This window comes from Pezoporus flaviventris, unplaced genomic scaffold, assembly GCF_033815535.1.
Source record: "Pezoporus flaviventris isolate CSIRO_AGI_PZ_B2104156 unplaced genomic scaffold, CSIRO_AGI_Pfla_v1 ptg000011l, whole genome shotgun sequence".
In the NCBI taxonomy this organism is placed as follows: domain Eukaryota; kingdom Metazoa; phylum Chordata; class Aves; order Psittaciformes; family Psittacidae; genus Pezoporus; species Pezoporus flaviventris.
The window spans coordinates 1,544,511-1,562,755 of NW_026892559.1; the positions used below are offsets into that span (position 1 = coordinate 1,544,511).

Sequence of the window (18,245 nt, forward strand, 5' to 3'; positions counted from 1 at the left end):
TGCACCTCCCGCGGGAAGCCACGCCTCCCCCCCGCGTTGATTGGTTCGAAAGAGAGAGCGAAGGCGGGAGCTCTGGCCGCCCGGCCAAACTTCAGCCAATGGCAGGGGGCACTTCCCGCATCCCCGTTCACTGAGCTCTGGCCCCGCCCCCTCGCCGAGCCCCGCCCCCGGCCGGAACCGCGGCGCTGCATAACGGCGCAATGACGGGGTAGCCCGGCTGGCTGCCGGCTGTCGCGCATGCGCAGAGGCTGTGTCGCCCTTTCCGTTCCGCCTGTCACCGCACCGTTGGTGCTGCCGCACCCGCACCCGGGACCGGTGGTGGCGGGAACGGTACGGGGGCCGCTCTTACCCATTCCCTTCCGCTTCTCGGTACCTGGCGGGGCGGCAGGTGTCTATCAGGGCTCCCGGTGCCGCCCGGCGGCCGTGCCCGCGCCCCCATGGAGGAGCCGCTGGCCCTGCATCCCGTGAAGCTCTATGTGTACGACCTGTCCAAGGGCATGGCCCGGCGCCTCAGCCCCCTCATGCTGGGTAAGAGCACGGCGGGGGCACCGGCACTGCCCCCCCCTCCGCGAAGGGCCCGGCCCGGGCCTCCCCTCCCGTTGCCGCCTCAGGAGGGTCGTGTCCTCCCACCCACCGCTGCGGTCCGGGCGGGAAAGGGCCGAAACTACCCGCTGCAGCCCCGGGCGTGGCTTGACCCGGCCCGGTACCGCTCTCCCAAGGGAATGGCCCCCCGGGGAAGGGCTCCCTTGGGTGTGGGTAGCTGGCACTGAGCTGCGGCGGTGGCCGGTGCCTGAAGCACGGCTTAGGAGTGCGCGGGCCTTGCTCGGGGGCTCGGTGTGGGGGGTTTAGCGGAAGCATCCCTGTCTCCATTGTCAGCGGGACCAGCTTTGTCAGGCAGGCAGGTCCAGGTGAAGAGGGTCCAGGCACTTTTCCACCGTCTGTCATTGGCATGATTTACTAAAGGCTAATTAAAAGTATTACTTAGCCCCTGAAGTGAGGGAAAGCTCATGTTCATGACACCCCAGCTGCTGTGACACCTTGGCAGGAAGGCTGAGCTGGAAGAAGGCCTGCTGCTGTTCACAAGATTATTGGGTTTGTGTTGTGGTGAGTCTGGACTGGGTTGAGCATTGCACAGCTGTGATGCGCAGCAAGCCACCTTCTCCTTCCAGAGAGTTGGTAGGAGCTTGTTGTGTGGCTTATCAAGTATGTGTGTGTTTCCAGCTGAACCTTGGACTGGGGACACAAAAAAAAAAAACCACAGGTTTTGCTTGAAGTTTTGGAAGCGTGAATTAGGAGCAGAACAAGAAAGTGGTTTGTACCTGTTACGTGTAGGCTCTGGCCCATATCAGTCTGTATGAAATGAGACTTCTCAACAGGGGCAGTGTCTGAACAGATGGCTCTGTGTAATCTTGTTTTACAGTTTGTTGGCATTCGCTTCACTCATCTTTACTAAGAGGAGGTTCTGTGCTTTCCCGCAGGCTTAAAATCAAAGTCCAAATAATTCTTAGTGTGAGGTTTCCTACAAGGCAATGATAGGCTTCCAAAGTTGAGAAGGTAATATTGTGGAGATTGAATGGGCTGTGCTCCATTAGCCATAAAGCAACAACAGCTGTGGAAGATGGGTGCTTCCTGTACTGGTTAACCTCAGAACATTTTGTGTGGTCACTCACTTCTGTTGCAGCCCTCAGGGGAGTAATTTTTCACTTGTTAATTCACAATAGCCATGTTTTATCTTGTGCTAGGAGTTACATGTCTTAAGATACAAATTACATGTGTGTATGATTTACCTGTGTTAGAGGTGAGCAGATTTTTACCACTCTATTTCGACATGTTGATCCAAGCAAAGACTTGTACAGAAATAGGTTGTCACTTTGTGCATCTCCATGCCAGTCTTCACACAGGTTTCTCTTACATGCAGACTCAATCTTAGGATCTTTTAGCTTTCTGAATTTCTACATAAAAACACTTAGTGCGCAACTTCATTTTTGATGCTATCCGAACAGCAATTTCAAAACCTTGTGCTTGTGATACAGTTTGGTGCTACCCTTTGAGGAGTCTGAGTAATGAAAAGGAAAACTTACAAAGCTGAGCACACCTCTTGGAAGCATGGGAAGTGTCACTCATACTGCCCAGTAACCAGCTGAGCTCAGACGTGTTCATGGAGCAGGGCCAACAAGGCCTATGTGGTCACAGTGACAGTGCAGCCTGCGGAACACTTGTGGTAGTGTGGATCCAGCAACTGAATTGTTTGTAAAACAAATCATTGTTTGTTCCTTTTTTCCTTCAAGTTAAGGCTCTTATGTGGTTTACATCCAGCTCTCTCATATCTCCAGATTATTTTAGATACCTCCCGAAGAGAGAAGTGATGGAGAGAATGTTCTGCTTGCCTGCTTTTTCTTGAAGAACAGCAGAATCTGTTGCTACTTCTCTGTACATCAACTTTGAGGTGGACAATAGCTAGTTTGGTTTTTTTTTTGCCAGTGATGTCCTTAAATTGTACTTCATCAGAAAAAGTCACAAATTGAAGAGGAAAGGATTTCTTAGATAACTTAGTGCCATATATTTGTCATCTGTACTTCAAGTATTCTTCCCGTAGATGCTGCGTTTTACTGAAATAGTGCTTTAGCTTTGAGTGATAATTCCGTAACATCACCTATACGGAAATACATATGATTTAGAAAGAAGAAACAAATACAATCATTGATTGTGTTAAAATCAATTCCTAGTGTGCTCGAAAACAGTTCAGATCCCACTGCCAGAGTGGGATGCATCCCTTCTTATAGTGGTGACCACTGCAAGAGCATCACCACATGATATCTTGAGTTGTGCTAATAGGATCCAGAGGTATTATGGATTATACCAATACAGCATTTAAGGATCAAGTCTCACTACTAAATGTTGTCTGAACTTTTTCAGTATCGGTTCCCTTTGTTGTCGTTGAATGATGAACCTGGAAGGCAGACCTATACAGCACCGTTCATAGCAGGCTTTAGGGTGACACAGTCATGCACTTGGGCACGTCTTCACTTTTTGTTGTTCCTAATTTTTTGTGAGATTCCTGTATTTCTCGGTGAATACTTCTGTTCTAAAGTATACATGACCAAATATTACAGTTCGATCGCCTTTGAAATCAGAAGTGGTGTGTTTAATTTTTGTGTGCTGTTGCTTTACATGCATCTTCTATACAGGTACTGTTCCCTCTCCACCATTCTCAGTCTGAGAGGCTATGTTTGTCCACCTACATGATCTAAAAATAGTAAATGTTAACCTGACTGCAGTGAGATTTCTGTTTTCAAGACAGAAAATATAATCCACCTGATTATTCTGCGGAGGGTAGAAAGGAAGACAGAGTAGTTCAGCTTGCAGTGCTGATTTTGAAGTAGATGTACAAAGGCAGAGAAATCTTTAAGGAAGATTAAAATTCTATTGCATCATGGGCCTAAAGGCAAATGTCTTGCGCCTCCCAAAGTTCTCCTGTCCTGTAACAGAGCTTATTGCTCATGTGACTCAAAGAATGGGCAGGACCTTAGTTTACTGTGGCACCTTTGGATGAGGGTAGTATAAATTAATGATCAGTTAACTTGGCAGTATGTTTTGGTTGAAATGTAAGTGGTGAATTCAGCTGTAAGGACTTAACAGCCCAGAAGGGATTGCGGCAAAAGGTAACTGCTAAAAGGAGGTTCCTTCTGCTTTGTTCCTTTTTTCCAGACCCAGCACATCACTCTGCCTCTCTTCCACCTGTTCTGAAGAGTTTTGAATTGCTTCAATGTGAGATTCCATCAGAGCATTTGCTAGGGATTTCATGAAAATCAAGTGCATTTTCTTCCCCCAATCTAGCCTGCTTCTTGATATCTCTAGGCATCTCAAGGAGGAGAGAACTGAAGCAGGCTCCTCCCTCTACATTAGGCTGTCAGGTATTTTTGCTTCAATTGAGAGCCCTGGGTAGCACATAGGAGAAAGTGCTTGACTAATTCGGACAATTTTCACTTGAAAAGGGTAGGAATCGTAATGGATTTGCCTAAGGAAATTACAACAATATGCAAACCAATGCACTGTTATAATTTGGTCAGCCAGTGGGTATTTCTGTTGCTTCCAATTCCACGGGAGAATAGTTCACTGCTTTTCGGGGTGGCTTGCATATCCATTGCAGGGCATAGATACATTGTTAAAAAGTACTACGCTTCCCATTATTTCTTTATTTTGCAGCTCAGGAACTGATGTTGTTCTTGGGCTTGAGGGATGGATGGGTGGCCCATCTCCCTAATTCCTTCACATCTCAGAACTCTTCTGCCCTTCAGTCTAATAATTTGAATGAATATACGAACACCACTTTCATTGGGCATTTAAAACGCACAGGAATAAAACACGTTGTGTGGCCCTCAAGATTAAGAAATTAACTGTGCCAGTAAAATAGATTGGCAAGCATCTAATCTTCCTTCTGCTTAGCCTTCCTGATAAATCCAAGCCTGGAAGTAATTCCATTTGATTATATCCTAAAATTATATGGGCTTGCTTGCCTCTTTCAAAATACCCTCTTATCCTAGCAGTGACAATCTCCTGAATCAGTTGTGCAACAAACAATTCTAACTACTTTGTTGTCCACATTCCTGTAACTAAGCTGAGGGTCCTGAAACTGTTTAATGCATTTGAATGTTGTATTTGTCTCTAGGTTTCTGGCTCACATGAGCAACATGAAAGTATTTGAGCTGTGGCTGTTATAAAGTAAAATAACAGCAAATGAATAAAAACCCAAAACTTGTTCACTTGCCAGATGATACTCTGCCTCATTCAAACAAATTGAATCTTTGAGATGCTGAAGCGTACAGACCTATGCTAAATTGGCATCCCCTCCTGAATTCTACTGAGTATTTTAAGATGAGATCCATCTAAGCATATCAGGCATTAAAAAAAAACATAAAGATCAAGTATGTGATGAGGTTTCCAAAGCCTGACAAGGTATCATCACAAACAGGTGTACCACAGTAACCTTCATGTCCATGTTTGTGGTCTGTGACAAACACAAGGTAGCTCAACTTGCATTAGCTCATAATGCAAGCACGTCAAATTAAGCTGGACTGTTTCACATTTACTTCAGGCTGAGCTTGCGCTTGTGGGACAGCTGAAACCTCGTAACTTGACCATCTGCATTAATTGCTGTATGATTAAGTGTGTACATCTAAATTTGCGACATCATTTCCTGCTCCACAGGCCTCCGGAAATATTTATTGTGATAATATTGTGAATATCACAATATTCACATATTGTCATGATATGTGAAACATCTAAAGTCTTTAATTATCTTGCTGTTTCTGTTTTACCTGGATAAACAGGAGATGCCCAAAAGAGTATCATTCCATCATTCAGTGGAACAGTAATGTGGAACAGTACATTGCTGTTCCATATTATATGCATGTGGATCATTTGGATTAGCTTTGCTGTAGCTATTGAGTGAAGAGTAATGTCTGCAATTTAAAGGCTTTTGCAGCTCTAATCAAAATTACTGGGGAATCAGATTTTTCTATATAGTTACAGACAGCCTCAGCTTGCGAGTAAATGTGTTGCAGCAATAAGCATGAAATATGATGATGTCTGCCAGTACCCCAGATGGCATTTGCAATCCCTTCCTCTAGAGCACTCAATTGTCTATGGGATGTAAGCTCTGTTGCACTGCAGGATTAGATGGGGAGGCTCCCTGAAAAGCTTGACCTTCTGTTTTTTCAAGCTGGATAGTGCTGCCAGAAGCAGTTTTAGTGGAAAGTGTTGCTGCAAGGGGTGGGTACAACTTGTGCCGTAGCACTACTGCAGCAATACTGTGCTCATGCTCTCACTTGGGTAGCTGTCTGTGGAAACAGAACAGTGCTGATCCTCACTTGGTCATGCGGTTGGGGCTGGTGTTGTGTATCGAGCCTTCAGAGGCTGCAACGTATTTTGTATATAGTGGACAATGTCCAGCAGAAGGCAAAGACTGCCTTGATGGCTTTACATGAGCTTGTCAGGAGGGCACTGTGAGCTGTCACCTGTTCTGTGCAATGTCTGAGTTTGAGAGAAGGGCAAGAAGAGTAACACAAGAGGATCACCAACTGAGACAAAACTTCAGGAGGAAGATGGTGGTGGAGGTGAAGGTCTGCATAGAACCTCTTACATGATGTCGCAGACAGACATTGAGATTCTTGCTGAGCAGCAGAAAGGGAGCTGCACAGGTTCCTCAGAAGCTGGTGGCTATCAGCTTATTCCTGTTAGTCAGTTTAGGGTTGAGATGACAAGAGCCAGATGTGTAGCATAAGAAACTGCACAGCATACCAAAAGTTCTTGGTCTTAGATGTCTCTTGATGGTGTGTATGGGGTGAATAATGGCAGGTTTCTTAGGCATGGGATTCCCCAATGTCATTGGAGAGGCCTGCACTGCCTCTGGCCAAGCACAGTCCACTGGTGGTAGAAGGGGATTTTGTTTTGCCTGCAGCAGGCTGGGGACCTGCTGTGGATGCTTTATTGTCATCAGTGCTGCAGATATGGCATGTGTTTTATGCAGTGATGGCCTGGTTAATGTCTTACAGGAGCCAAGCAAAAAGAGCAGGTCAGCATCTCTATTAAGATCATCAAACCAGTGCTTGGCACAAACTGACCTAGCTGAGCAGCCTCAGACAGACACGTCTTGTGAAGACAGGCAGCTTCACTTGCCAAGAGCTGTGCTGTTATTGCCCTGGCAGTTGCTGCCTCTTGTTGGCTACAGATTTTATGTGTAGCGGCCAGAGAGGAGCCCCCAAGGTTGGACTGCAATCTAATGCAAAGCCTCTTTCCTGAATTCTGCTGGTGTTTTGTTCATGCAGTCAGAGAATTGCAGTGGTGGAAAAGGGCCTCTGGAAGTCCTGCTCAAAGTAGATCCAGTGGGAGCAGATTCTTCAGGCCTCTGAGCCAGCTGACTTCTGAGTATCTCCACAGTGGAAATCACACATGCATTCTGATCCCTGCCCCAGGGTTTGATGACCTTCATGGTATTTTTTTTTTTATCCTCTTACCTAGTTGTGAATTTCCCTTTTTCCAGCTAGCACCTTTTGCCTTTCACCTCTGAGTAGAGCAAAGCACCCTTTTCCTCCATACACGTTAGACTGTTGTAGACAGCAATAAGGACTCTTGGCCTTCTCTTCTTGAGGCTGAACAGACCAGTTCTCTCAGCTGCTGTTCAGCTCAGCAAGTGCTCCAGCCCAGTATGTCTGTCTTAATGGGGAGGTCTGAAAGTAGACATGGCGTTCCAGATGTGATCTCACAAGTGTCAAATATGGGTAGTCACTCTCCTTGAGCTGCTGGCTGCAGCCTGTCTAGAGCAGCCCAGTGTGTGGTAGCCCTTGCCTCAATGACCTTTTCAAGTAGGTGCTGTGATTGCATGAGCAGGTTCTCAGCAGCACCTGCGCCATTGTCAGCATCTGCTAGAATTCTTTCACCTGCACATAGATCTAGGTGCAAAGTGGCAGCTTTGTGGAAAGCCCTTTGTTTGCTGGAAATGAGGGTGAAAGTAAATATTAAGATGTTCTTTTTCCATTTAGCGTGCAAAAGGACAAATATAGTTCTAGTATGTGCTGTGTTTGAAATGGTTTGTTTCTCTGCCCTAAAGGGTAAAGTTCAAGTTCTAGTGTTTTATTTTGAATGAATGTGTAATAATCTATTAACAGATATGCAGAACACTATGTGAAATTCATGTGGTAGAGCCTATCATAGGCCAGCTGCTAACGTTAAGGCAGTGCACTATACCCTACCTGCATGTTGCCAATGAGCCTGCAGTGCCGCTGGTGTCTCTGGCAGCTCTAGAGCACAAGGCAAAAGCTCTAATGGGGAAGGTGTGGAACAAGGGACAGAGAATGGAGGAGAAGAACAGCATGGGGCACACTGAAGGGGCAGCAAATGCTCCTGAGATGTTGTAACATACACTTTGCTTCTCTTGTCGTTGCTACTATCTTTTCGCCTTCATCCTACTCCATGCCTACATTTCTGTGAGGTGGATGACAGGGAATATGCTTGCTGCCTGGCTGTAATCCATGGTAGTGACAAATCAGTCCACCTACTTCAGAACTGTGTGTGCTTGCTTCTACTGGTGTCTCTATTGTCACAACAGTCTTTTCCCTGCCAGCACTCTTCTACGACCCTCATCTGACACAGGTATCTCGCTCTGTGCTTTTGTTTATTCTGTACTTGGACACATAAGCATCCTTTTCTCTGAACTCTCGAAGGATTATCCTCATCAATTATCCTCATCAATAAAAATCCTTTTTTTTTTTTTTAACTTGGTCCTCATGGTGACTGAAAGTTGGTTTTGCCCAAGAGAAAGAGCTCATGAAGAACTACTGCTGCTTTGAAGTAGCATGCTTGCTCCTGGCAATCCCAGACCCAAGCAGCCCTGTGGAGGAGTAAGAGGATAAATATCCCAAAACCCTCTGCCTATAGAAAGGGAAAGAACAGTGCCTTTGCCTGCCTGTGGGTTGTTAATGTCATGGTACTGATGTATGTGCCATGACTGGAGAGTATCTTTTCACAGGACAAGTGGAACTAGTACGCTGCAGCCTATCACTGCTAGCACACCAGGTATCTTGGAAGAAGCCGGACACCAACAGAAGAGTGGCCTCTTCAAGCTTCAGCAGAGAGGCCAAGACTTTAGCTTATGATAGTTAATTGAGTTTAGAGCAGTAACAGCTGGTGATCCTTTGGTGATCTTGAGATCCTACCATGAACACAGAGTTTTAGGTTTCCCACTTCTAGGGAACTAGCAATGCATTTCAGAAGACACAATGCTGTCAGCTTAGTGGTGCCTGAAGCAAGTCTTTGCTGCTGTGTTCTACAAAACACACAATTTGTATAAATTTCAACCCTGCACTCCTCCCTGCCTGACTGCACTTAAACTGGTAATTCTAAAGGGCAGGGGAGGGAAGGAAAAGGAGGAAATCATGGCATAGATTAGAGAGACTTTGACCACAGATCATATGTTTGAGTCAGATTTCTCTTCGCTGGCTGAAAATACTCTGTGCTGGCTAACTGCCTGCCATTATGAAATCTGTGTAAAATTCAACTCTTCTGTTCCTGACTGAAGGTGCTAATCTGAGGAAAAGTGTTTTTTTCTTGTTCTGTAGATAAAAGCCTAAGACAGATAAGCACTGGCAGGACAGGATGGCATTGCCACCTCTGCATACAGGAGGAAAAAAATATAGCCCTAGTGTGGACCAGGTAGTTAATTTGAAAGAAAGACATTCTGTTTCTTTAGAAGAAGCTGTGGGATGAAATCTTTGGCGTTATTGTCATGGTGAAGTAATAAGCATAGTTCTTATGTGATTGACAGACAGTAGGCTGAAATCTGGAAAATATGTTGCTAATAACTCTTCTTTTCTCTGCATACAGGGAAACAGCTGGATGGCATATGGTAAGTGACTAGATTTAAATCGCATAATGTGTGTTGAACACTATGTCGTATAGGAAGTGTTTTCAGTATGAGATTGTGCGCTTCAGATCTTAAGAACACTTTGGTGCTGAAGAGAGACCAAGGCACTTTTGCTTCCTGAATACAGATTGACAGTAAGATGACGTACAGTCAGGTGCTGGTTGAACTTCTCCATCCAAAGCTCAGTGGACCCCATGAAAAAAATTGTTGGTAGTAGCTGTTGCATTTTAATGCACTTGTACACTCTTTCAAGGGTAGGATATTGTCTTTGGCCCAAGCACTTTTAGGTGGGAAGAAGGCATTACAAAATAAGGCATTCTGGCACATAAAAGCAGTGACTACATTTTGTTACAAAAGGCATCCCAATTTGCTACCATTCATATCAAGAGAGTGGTTGCTGGTTGGTTTGGGGTTTGTTTTTGGTTTTTTTGTTTGAGGTGTTTTTTTTTCCTTAAAGGCAAACACATGTTCCCAAAGCTCCTGTTTTCCTCTCTATTGATCCATCTGCAGTGACTGTCTGTCCTTCTCAGTCAGTGTCTGTCAGACCCACACGTCTGTCAGTGTGGTAGCAGAGCTAGCTTCATCTCTCCATCTCTGTGAATTTACCCTAAGCCCTTTAGTGGAAAGAGGCTGCTGGAGATCTCATGCTGGTGGGGAAGTTTCCTTCTTCCTATGCTCCTTCATGCTTGAGCACATCTATGCCTATTCTTTCCCAGCCACTTAGAGTATTACAATAGTCTTGCTAATCACTGCTTCTCTATCCAGTCATGTCCCAGCAGATCACAACACATTGACCTTTTTTTTTTTCAGTTGTTCACTTCATATTGTTTTTGAGCACACAAATTTGCCAGTGATTTATATGCTAGGTTAACTATTTCCTTTGTTTCATCTGTGGTTTCTGACTCTGTGGCAGGCACACCTCCATAATAGTCCATAAGGATGAGTTCTTCTACGGCAGTGGAGGAATCTCCAGCTGTGCACCTGTAAGTTAAACTTCTGTTTGTGATAATTCTGTGATAGGGTTACCTGATCAGAATTGCTTGTGACACTGTCTTCTAAGAAAGCAGCAAGAGGCTTCTGAATGCAGCCACATACTGCTGCTTGCCATGGATTCCCAGGGCTTCTGAAGAAAAGGGAGCATGGACAGCAAGTTTAAGCCTAACTAAAACAGGTTGGGAGTTGCTTCTGCTGAGAGAATCTGCCTATCCACAACACCTTCTGCAGCTGCATTGGCAGAGTGATGCCTTGTCAAATTCTGAATCAGGGGCGTTTATGTGCTGACATGGCAACTTGAGATCCTTTTAAAATCTTAAATAATAAAATCGTGATGCTTTGACAGGCTTTTCTCTTCTTGGAGAGGCAAAACTGGTGGACCATTCTTCTAAAGCAGAATTTTGCCATAGTCTACAGCTTTCAGCATCAAGAGCCAAGTATACAAGCTGAAATGTAAGTTGCATTCTGCATACTTCTCAGAGAATGAGAAGTAACATGCAACTTACATGCTCCTAAACATGAAGTAACATGCTCCCAGAACAGGGGAGGCCAGCAGGGCTTTTTGCTTCACAAATATACCTAAAGTACTTTATTTTGTGCCTGGACAAGCCACAACAGCTCTAGTCAGTAGAGTCCTTCCAAATAATTCACTGTCCATTTAACATTGTCTTCTGGCTGTTAATTTTTACAGGGAGGGACACTTCTTGGACCTCCAGACACAGTTGTTGACCTGGGGAACACTGAAGTCACAGAAGAAATTTTTCTGGAGTATCTTTCCTCACTGGGGGAATCTATGTTCCGGTAAGTAGCAGCTTGTGCTGTAAAATCAACAAAAAAGGCCTTTAGGGGAAGAGATGCAGAGTGGAGGAAGATACTATGAAACCGATCCTGGTTACAAAGGTCTGTCTGCTAAGTGCATTATTTTGTACTTTCCGACTATGAGACTGGATCTGATGCACTGATACACGAGGAGCTACCGGCTAGGCAACTCTCTAGTGTGCCAGCCTTGAGCTAGGCTGAGAAAGTGTTGTTGCCAGCAAGTCTTTCATGCTGCTTTTTTGTCAAATGGAACAATGCCTGCAATGCCTTTGAAAGAATCACCAGGGAAAATGAAGGCACTGTATGAAATATTTCAGTAAATAGTGCTTTGCCCCATGAGTCATAGGTAAAGTGTTGTATTAAAGCTGCCAACTTTCATATGAGTAAAATCAAGGCCTTGACTGTTAAAGAGTCTAGTCTACTCACAAGAATGGGAAAGTAGCGTTTAGTGGTTTAGTGTTCTGGCTATATTTCAATGTCAGTAATTCCTGTGATTTCTCATTATTCCTTCTGTGGTTTTAATTGAAGAACGCTGACCTCACTTACCCTCCAAAAAACATTGTACGAAGTCAGTGATGCAGAGATGCCATTTTCCTCCCTGATTCAATTGAATTTGAAGGTGAATTGATGTCTCTATTAGCCTTAGAATTCTCTGTGGGGGAAAAGTGCTAATATAAGATGATGTTCCTCATTAGGGGACGAAGTTTTCCTGCTTGTTAGATTTATTGCTGACTCTGTATTTTTATGTTTCAATTCCTTTCCTGTGGCACAGAGGAGAATCTTACAACCTCTTTGAACATAACTGCAACACCTTCAGTAATGAAGTGGCACAGTTCCTGACAGGAAAAAAAATCCCTTCCTACATCACTGACCTTCCAGCTGAAGTTCTTGCCACGTGAGTATGCATGCTGCTCCTCTCCATGGTATATTGTTTCATGCCGGTGCTTAGAAATTTGACAGACAATCAGCATAAGATTAAGGAGAGGATGCTATTTGCTTTACTTGAACACTTACAACACTGTACAACAGGTGCTGACTGGTACTGATGTTGCTGAAAAGACATGATAAGGTTGATCTTCTACTTTTAACTTATGCTAGTTATTTTGCAATGGTCTCGTAAATGTCACCAGGCAGGGAAAAAGTAATTTTAAAATTAACATTGCAGTTTTAAAACTAGGACTGGATGGAAAAAAAAAAAGGAAATGAAGAATTCCTGCCTCATAGTCCAGCTCAGCTTCTTTTTCCTCTTAATTCTCAGATAGTGAGGATCCCGGTGGGCTGGTTTGAGCTCCATCATATAGGTCTTATTTCTCATAACAGTGGTATACCACATTTTGGGGGAGACACACATCTTCTATCTGGGGCTCTTATTGCTTCATATGTTTCAAAATCGAAGTCTGTAACAGAGTGAGTCATATTGAAAGATAAACCAGGTTTATTTTTCAGTGTTGCAGTGCTACAGATTGCAACAGCGATTGTTGTATGAGTGTTGAACCATTGTCTTATGAGGGAGCTAGAGGGTATTCTAGCAGTCTTTAACATTGATGTGGTACTTAACAGAGCACAGCAGTTGCATAACAGGGCTTTCATTCACACACTTAAGTAGAATGAATTACTAAAAGCCAGTTTCAGACACAGTATTACCACATTAGCAGTCTGGGCATGTTAGGACTCAGAACTAGCTTGTATAAAATCCTGTTTGAGATTCTGAGTTACTGAACAGTGAACTCTAATTGGTTAAATTTACTTCAGTTTGTAATGGAAGTCTGTTCTTCAGATTTGCTTAGAAGCAGTGTTAGTTTGATTGCGCTCTAGGAAGTGAGTGCACTTCAGTAGTATATGGGAAAAGTTTTCCATCAAGAGATGATTATTGAGATGTTTATTTCTTTACCTTCTCAGACCTTTTGGACAAGCTTTAAGGCCCCTCCTGGACTCCATCCAGATCCAGCCACCTGGAGGAAATACCTTCAGCAGACATAATGGACAGAGCTAACAGGAGTGACCCAGTGTGCCCAGCCTCACCAGGCCTCTTCCTTTTTAAACATCAATATATGAGATTTCTATTTTATAATTTCTCATCTGAATTAACTCTACCGAAGCTACAAGACAAGTTTTAAAATTTCCTAGGGAGAGGATTTATCAGGGTGCATGTAAGCCAATGCTACCAAAAAGATTGCCATAATTTCTAATAATATTATACTAATTTATAAAGGCTGTCTTGTCCAAGTAGGATGACACTTTCCAAGTAACTCCTGTGATGGTAAGTGGGAATTCATTCCATGAGCATTCAAGAGCCCATTACACAATTTGAAGTAAATAAGGGATGTCGTGGCTGTCCCTTGCAGGCTTGCATCTTTCTGCTGTCATTGCCTGTGTTATGGGGGTATTTGCTGAAGTCTTTAGCAAAAAGGCAAAGGAACTATTGGTAGCCTAAGAAGTAAAGGTATCCCAGGATTAGTCTTCTGCATGTTTCATTGATATTATGTTGTTTGCTCAAGGGAAAAGCTGAACTCATCTGATTTGAATGTTTGCAGTGGCAAAGCTGTGCGGGAAAGGTGATCAAGCTGAACTGTTGTGTCTGTGTCATGCTCAAGTTGAAACCTTCAGTGGGATGAGTTGTGTGAGGAAGGGAGTTACCAAGAGCCTTGTAACGCTAGATCCAAGAGTTGTGGGGTGGAACCAGTTGACAGAACAGAATATCATTATTTCAGGTGAAAGTAAAATGAAGTGAAAGGTTTCCTTTTCTGGTATTTAGGATTACTGGCAGATAGTTAACCTTTACGTTTGCGTAAGAGCTGTTCTGTTTGGCTTTGAGGTTTTTTTTTCTTACCAAGCCAGAGTTACAGTACAGCAAGGCAGGAACAGCATGACAACTGCATGATAATATAAGGTGGACCAATTCTGCCTTCAATATCTGGTTGCAGACACAATAGGAATTCAGTTTTCCTTGATATTGCTGTCCTTTCCGAAGCAAACACATAACTGAGAGGACTCTGCTTGAGTGTAAGAGGAATTAGGTGGTAGGTCTCCCCTGATGTAAAGAAAATGAGGAAGAGTAAAATCAAGCTCTTCTATGAAACAATTGAGTTCATTGGGATACATGCAGAAGCAGTCCTGTCCTTAGATTGGCATTAGATTGTATCAATACTGCTTCTTCTAGTTTAAGATTCTTACAGCTTTGCAGCTATTTGCAGTGGAAAACGATTGGGGGAATGAAAGAATAGGCACACTGATTTCTTTTCATGCATTGTGTATACACTACTTTCATGAGCAGTTTTATAGCAGTTGCATTTAGGAAGGAACAGAAGAAAGACATGAGAGAAACCCCAAAACATTGCTGATGCTCCAGAAATGGAGATTGCACGTCCCAGATGCCACTGAAAAAGCATCTATGCAAATGTATAGCTCTTTGTCCACTGCTTTGTTATGAGAAGTATCGCTGTAAGTTCAGTCCTGGATCTCAAATTTGCTGCACTGGAATCTTCCTGCATACCTGAAGGAGATGTCTTTCCTCTGCTGGGCTCTTTTCTCCCAGAATAATACAGTATAAGTTTCTCACACTGTTACTGAGTGTGGACTATAATGGTTCATATTTTTGAGGGGATGGAATGGAGGAAAACTGCAGTTTTAGTCACTCTGTCAAATACTTCTTGCCCTGCACCTTGTGCAGTTGCTACACAAGTGGGAGTGGGGTATTGTCAGTCCATTCTGCAGTTTTGTGTGTACCTGCTCTCAGTGCACCACAGTGGCCCCTGCAGCCACAGTGCTATAGCTCGTTAAAGGTCTTGGAGCTTCCTCAGTTGAACAGGTATACTCCACCTGATACGGTCCAGCCCAACGTCTAAGTATGTAGTGTGGTACCTGCAAGCAGCATAGCTGTTGTTGCTTGTCTTTCAGCAAACTATTGCTTCAGGTGCAGCTGCCTTCAGTGGAAGCACTGGTGCCACAGTTTCTGCTCCACACTCTTACACAGTGAGGATATCCCCTGTATGCTCACCACTGAAGAGGTCCTGAGCTTGGTTTCTGCTTTGGCTGCCTACTTGAGGACTTTTTACATCCCTTTGGAAGGCAGGAAAGAACAGTTCACCCCATGCATTTTGCCATCTGCCTTTTCCCCTCCTGAGCAGCCCCTTTGCAGAAGAGATGTTGCTGCTACTTTAAGGTCACTGGGTAAAATTTCCCTTGGCCATACACTGTTTGCAATAGCCAAGGAGCTCCTAGAGGGTCCCCTGGGCTGGGGACCTGCTCCGTGTTTCATGGCAAAAGAACTGTAGGAGGGAATCCTGTTTGCTTGATCTTGCTGGGTGACAAGACCCTTGTACCTGGTAGGCCTCTTTGGAAACCCATTTTCCTCAAAGATGGTTATGTGCAAATTGCAGGACTGTGGCCCCACCATTCCACCCATAGATATACGAACTAGACTGAGAGGCGTATGTAAGTGTATATAGGTGACAAACTTCAGCCAGCTGATTGACAGAGGGTGGGGGAAACTGAGCTCCTGAAAGGGAACAGAGCCTTTTTTTCCCCCACACACACTTACTCTTCTGTCTTGTATTGTTTGGGGTTCCCCTGTGCCATTTTAAAAATGTTAATAACGTCTTTAGACAGGAGGTGATGTTTTGGTTTATTTGTGGGTTTTTTCTATTACAATAAAAATAAATACAGCAGGTTTTCGTGTTTGAATATATGCGTCCATGCAGCTGCCCAGCAAATGCAGCAGAAGTCATCATTTTCTTCACTCTGGTCCCAGCTAGGAAGCACAGGATGAGAAACTGCCCAAGCCTTTTGTGCCAAGTGGATGTGGTTGCTACTGCCCTTGGCTAAAACTGGTTGCAGGGAATATTTTTCCTTCTGTAACCACTGTGGTATCTTATCAAGACCTCACGCCTGAGGCTTGACACAGCTTGGATGAGGTGAATGAAGGCAAGGCTGGACAGTAGGTGTTCCATCAGTGTAGGTTTTGTGCAGCCCTTGCTCATCTAAGCATGCAGGAATGAAACCTCTAGTATCTGCTGTTGAAGCCCAACAGAGTTTAAACACAGGAAAAGGCTCAAAGCTTTTCCTGATTGTCTTACGTTACTACTTTCAAGAAGAAGAAAACAGCTTTAAGAAGTAGACTTGTAAGGATTATGTAGCATTGCACTGTTAAGGAGCAGGGGAAATACCTGGCTCTGGGGAAGAACTTAGTTCTGTTTGATTCAGCCTTCTGAATGCTTATCAGTGGGATCCAAATGATAAACCACATAGTTCACTGTTTGTCTAACATTCTCTAGCAGTGTTGTACAGAAGAGGGCTTGTAGCAGGGGGCTTTAACAAAGATTCACCTCTATGGTTATTTTAGGCTGTGTTATTCGGCTGTGGTGCTGGTTTGCTATCAAGTACCAGTACTAGCCCCACATAAAATACGTGGGAACATGTATGAAGGAAAACCTTTACCTTAGTGGCAGCCCTAGACCGAGTGTAAGCCAGTGCTCGTAGCCACTTGCCTTCTAAACTTCCAACACAGTATTTGCCCTTGCTGCTAGTAACAGAGATCTTACTTGTGACAACAGCTGCTGCCTGTCATAGCAGCAAGCAAGGGAATGGCAAGAGCAGGCTAAGTGCAAAGTATTAAATAACCAAAACAGCCACAGCGCCCGTGTTCCCAGAGCTAACCCAAACGAAGACACAAGCGCATCTGTATGCAGCTGTGCTCTTCAAAAGGCAGGCTCACACTCTTGGGAAATGGAGGTGGAACAAGTGCTCGCTGGCTGATACCAAAAGGAAGTTGGGGTGCTAGGAGAGGTGTTTCAACTTGAATAGGAGTTCTAAAGTGGCGTGACAAATAAGCTGGAGAAAGCACAGCAGGTAGTTCACGTTTTGGGAAGCTCTCCTGCAGCATGAACCCATGGCACTGCGGGAATGTGCAAAAATGGGAACGCTGACCCGTGTTTTAGCACACTTCGCAATTCTGAGAAGTGCCCCGAGGTGGCACTGCTGCCTTGCGGTGCAGGGATGCACCTGAGCCGGGGAGAGCAGCTCCAGCTTTTGGGATGTCCAAAGTACCTAACGCAAAAGGCAAGGAGGAAGGTCTCTCCCAAACAAGAAGGCTGCAGGTAGGAGCAGCCTGGAGACAAGACCATAGGGCAGCTTGGTCTACAACAAGAAATGAGTGCTGCTACATCACCAGGGCTGCCACAGGAGTGAGCTGGCAGGTTTTCCTAACACCACACCTCTTCCACCCAGACATGGGAAGTCTCGTCCTTGTACCATGTCACGGATAAAGGCTGGCATTCCTGAACCCCCAGGAGTTCACTGTGTGCCTGAAACCATGGCTGTCTTTTGAGAGTCCTGGGCATTAGCATGAAGGCATCTCTATGTGCTCTTCAGCATGCCACAGCAGACACGCTTTGAAGTATTCACATTCTGGAGTAAGTGTCCACACATTGACTGATGAGGGATATATGTAATCACACCCAGACAAGCCATGAGCATAAAATGAGCATAACCCCAAGGTGAACTAAAATTTCAGCACCCAACTGCACACTAACAGCTGGGTGCTGAGAAACCACTGTGGGAGAAGAGTCCAGCTTTCCAGAGGGGGGAGCTTATAACCAGGGTCTGATCCAGAAGGCAACAGGCCTGTGATTTTGGAGGAACGCCAATGCCAGGGCAAATAATAACCATGCAAGACTGCCTGGCAACTCACTGGAACAGTGTGGAAATACATGAACACAGTCCATGCCTCCTTCAGCAAGCAGTTGAGGATGTGGAGGTAAACTTTGTCCAAGGCAATGGCACAGAGGTAAATTATTAACACTCTTTCTGTAGATCCCCCTTCCATGGAGTGGGGGCAGGAAAATCAAACCCATGAGTGAAAACCAGAACCTGTGAAGCCACCTGAATGCTTCGTTTTGAGAGGAATCTGGTGAAGAGCTGGGAAAAGGGGCTGCACCATGCCCTGGAACCAAGTAATACTGAGGGAAAGAAAACCAATCAGACCATAATAAAGTCTCCTCCCAGTTCCAGTGTA

The 18,245-nt window shown here is 44.6% G+C and overlaps 1 protein-coding gene across 1 annotated transcript; it reads left to right on the forward strand.

Annotated features, from left to right (window-relative positions):
* The first annotated feature begins 164 nt into the window (after positions 1–164).
* On the forward strand, positions 165–15,900 carry DESI1 (desumoylating isopeptidase 1). The gene is given in 7 exon segments (XM_061450706.1): positions 165–385; positions 388–528; positions 9,382–9,403; positions 10,335–10,404; positions 11,106–11,215; positions 12,006–12,128; positions 13,133–15,900. Coding segments are annotated over 7 exon segments (708 nt in total). The 5' UTR covers positions 165–237; the 3' UTR covers positions 13,227–15,900.
* The last annotated feature ends 2,345 nt before the right edge of the window (positions 15,901–18,245 follow it).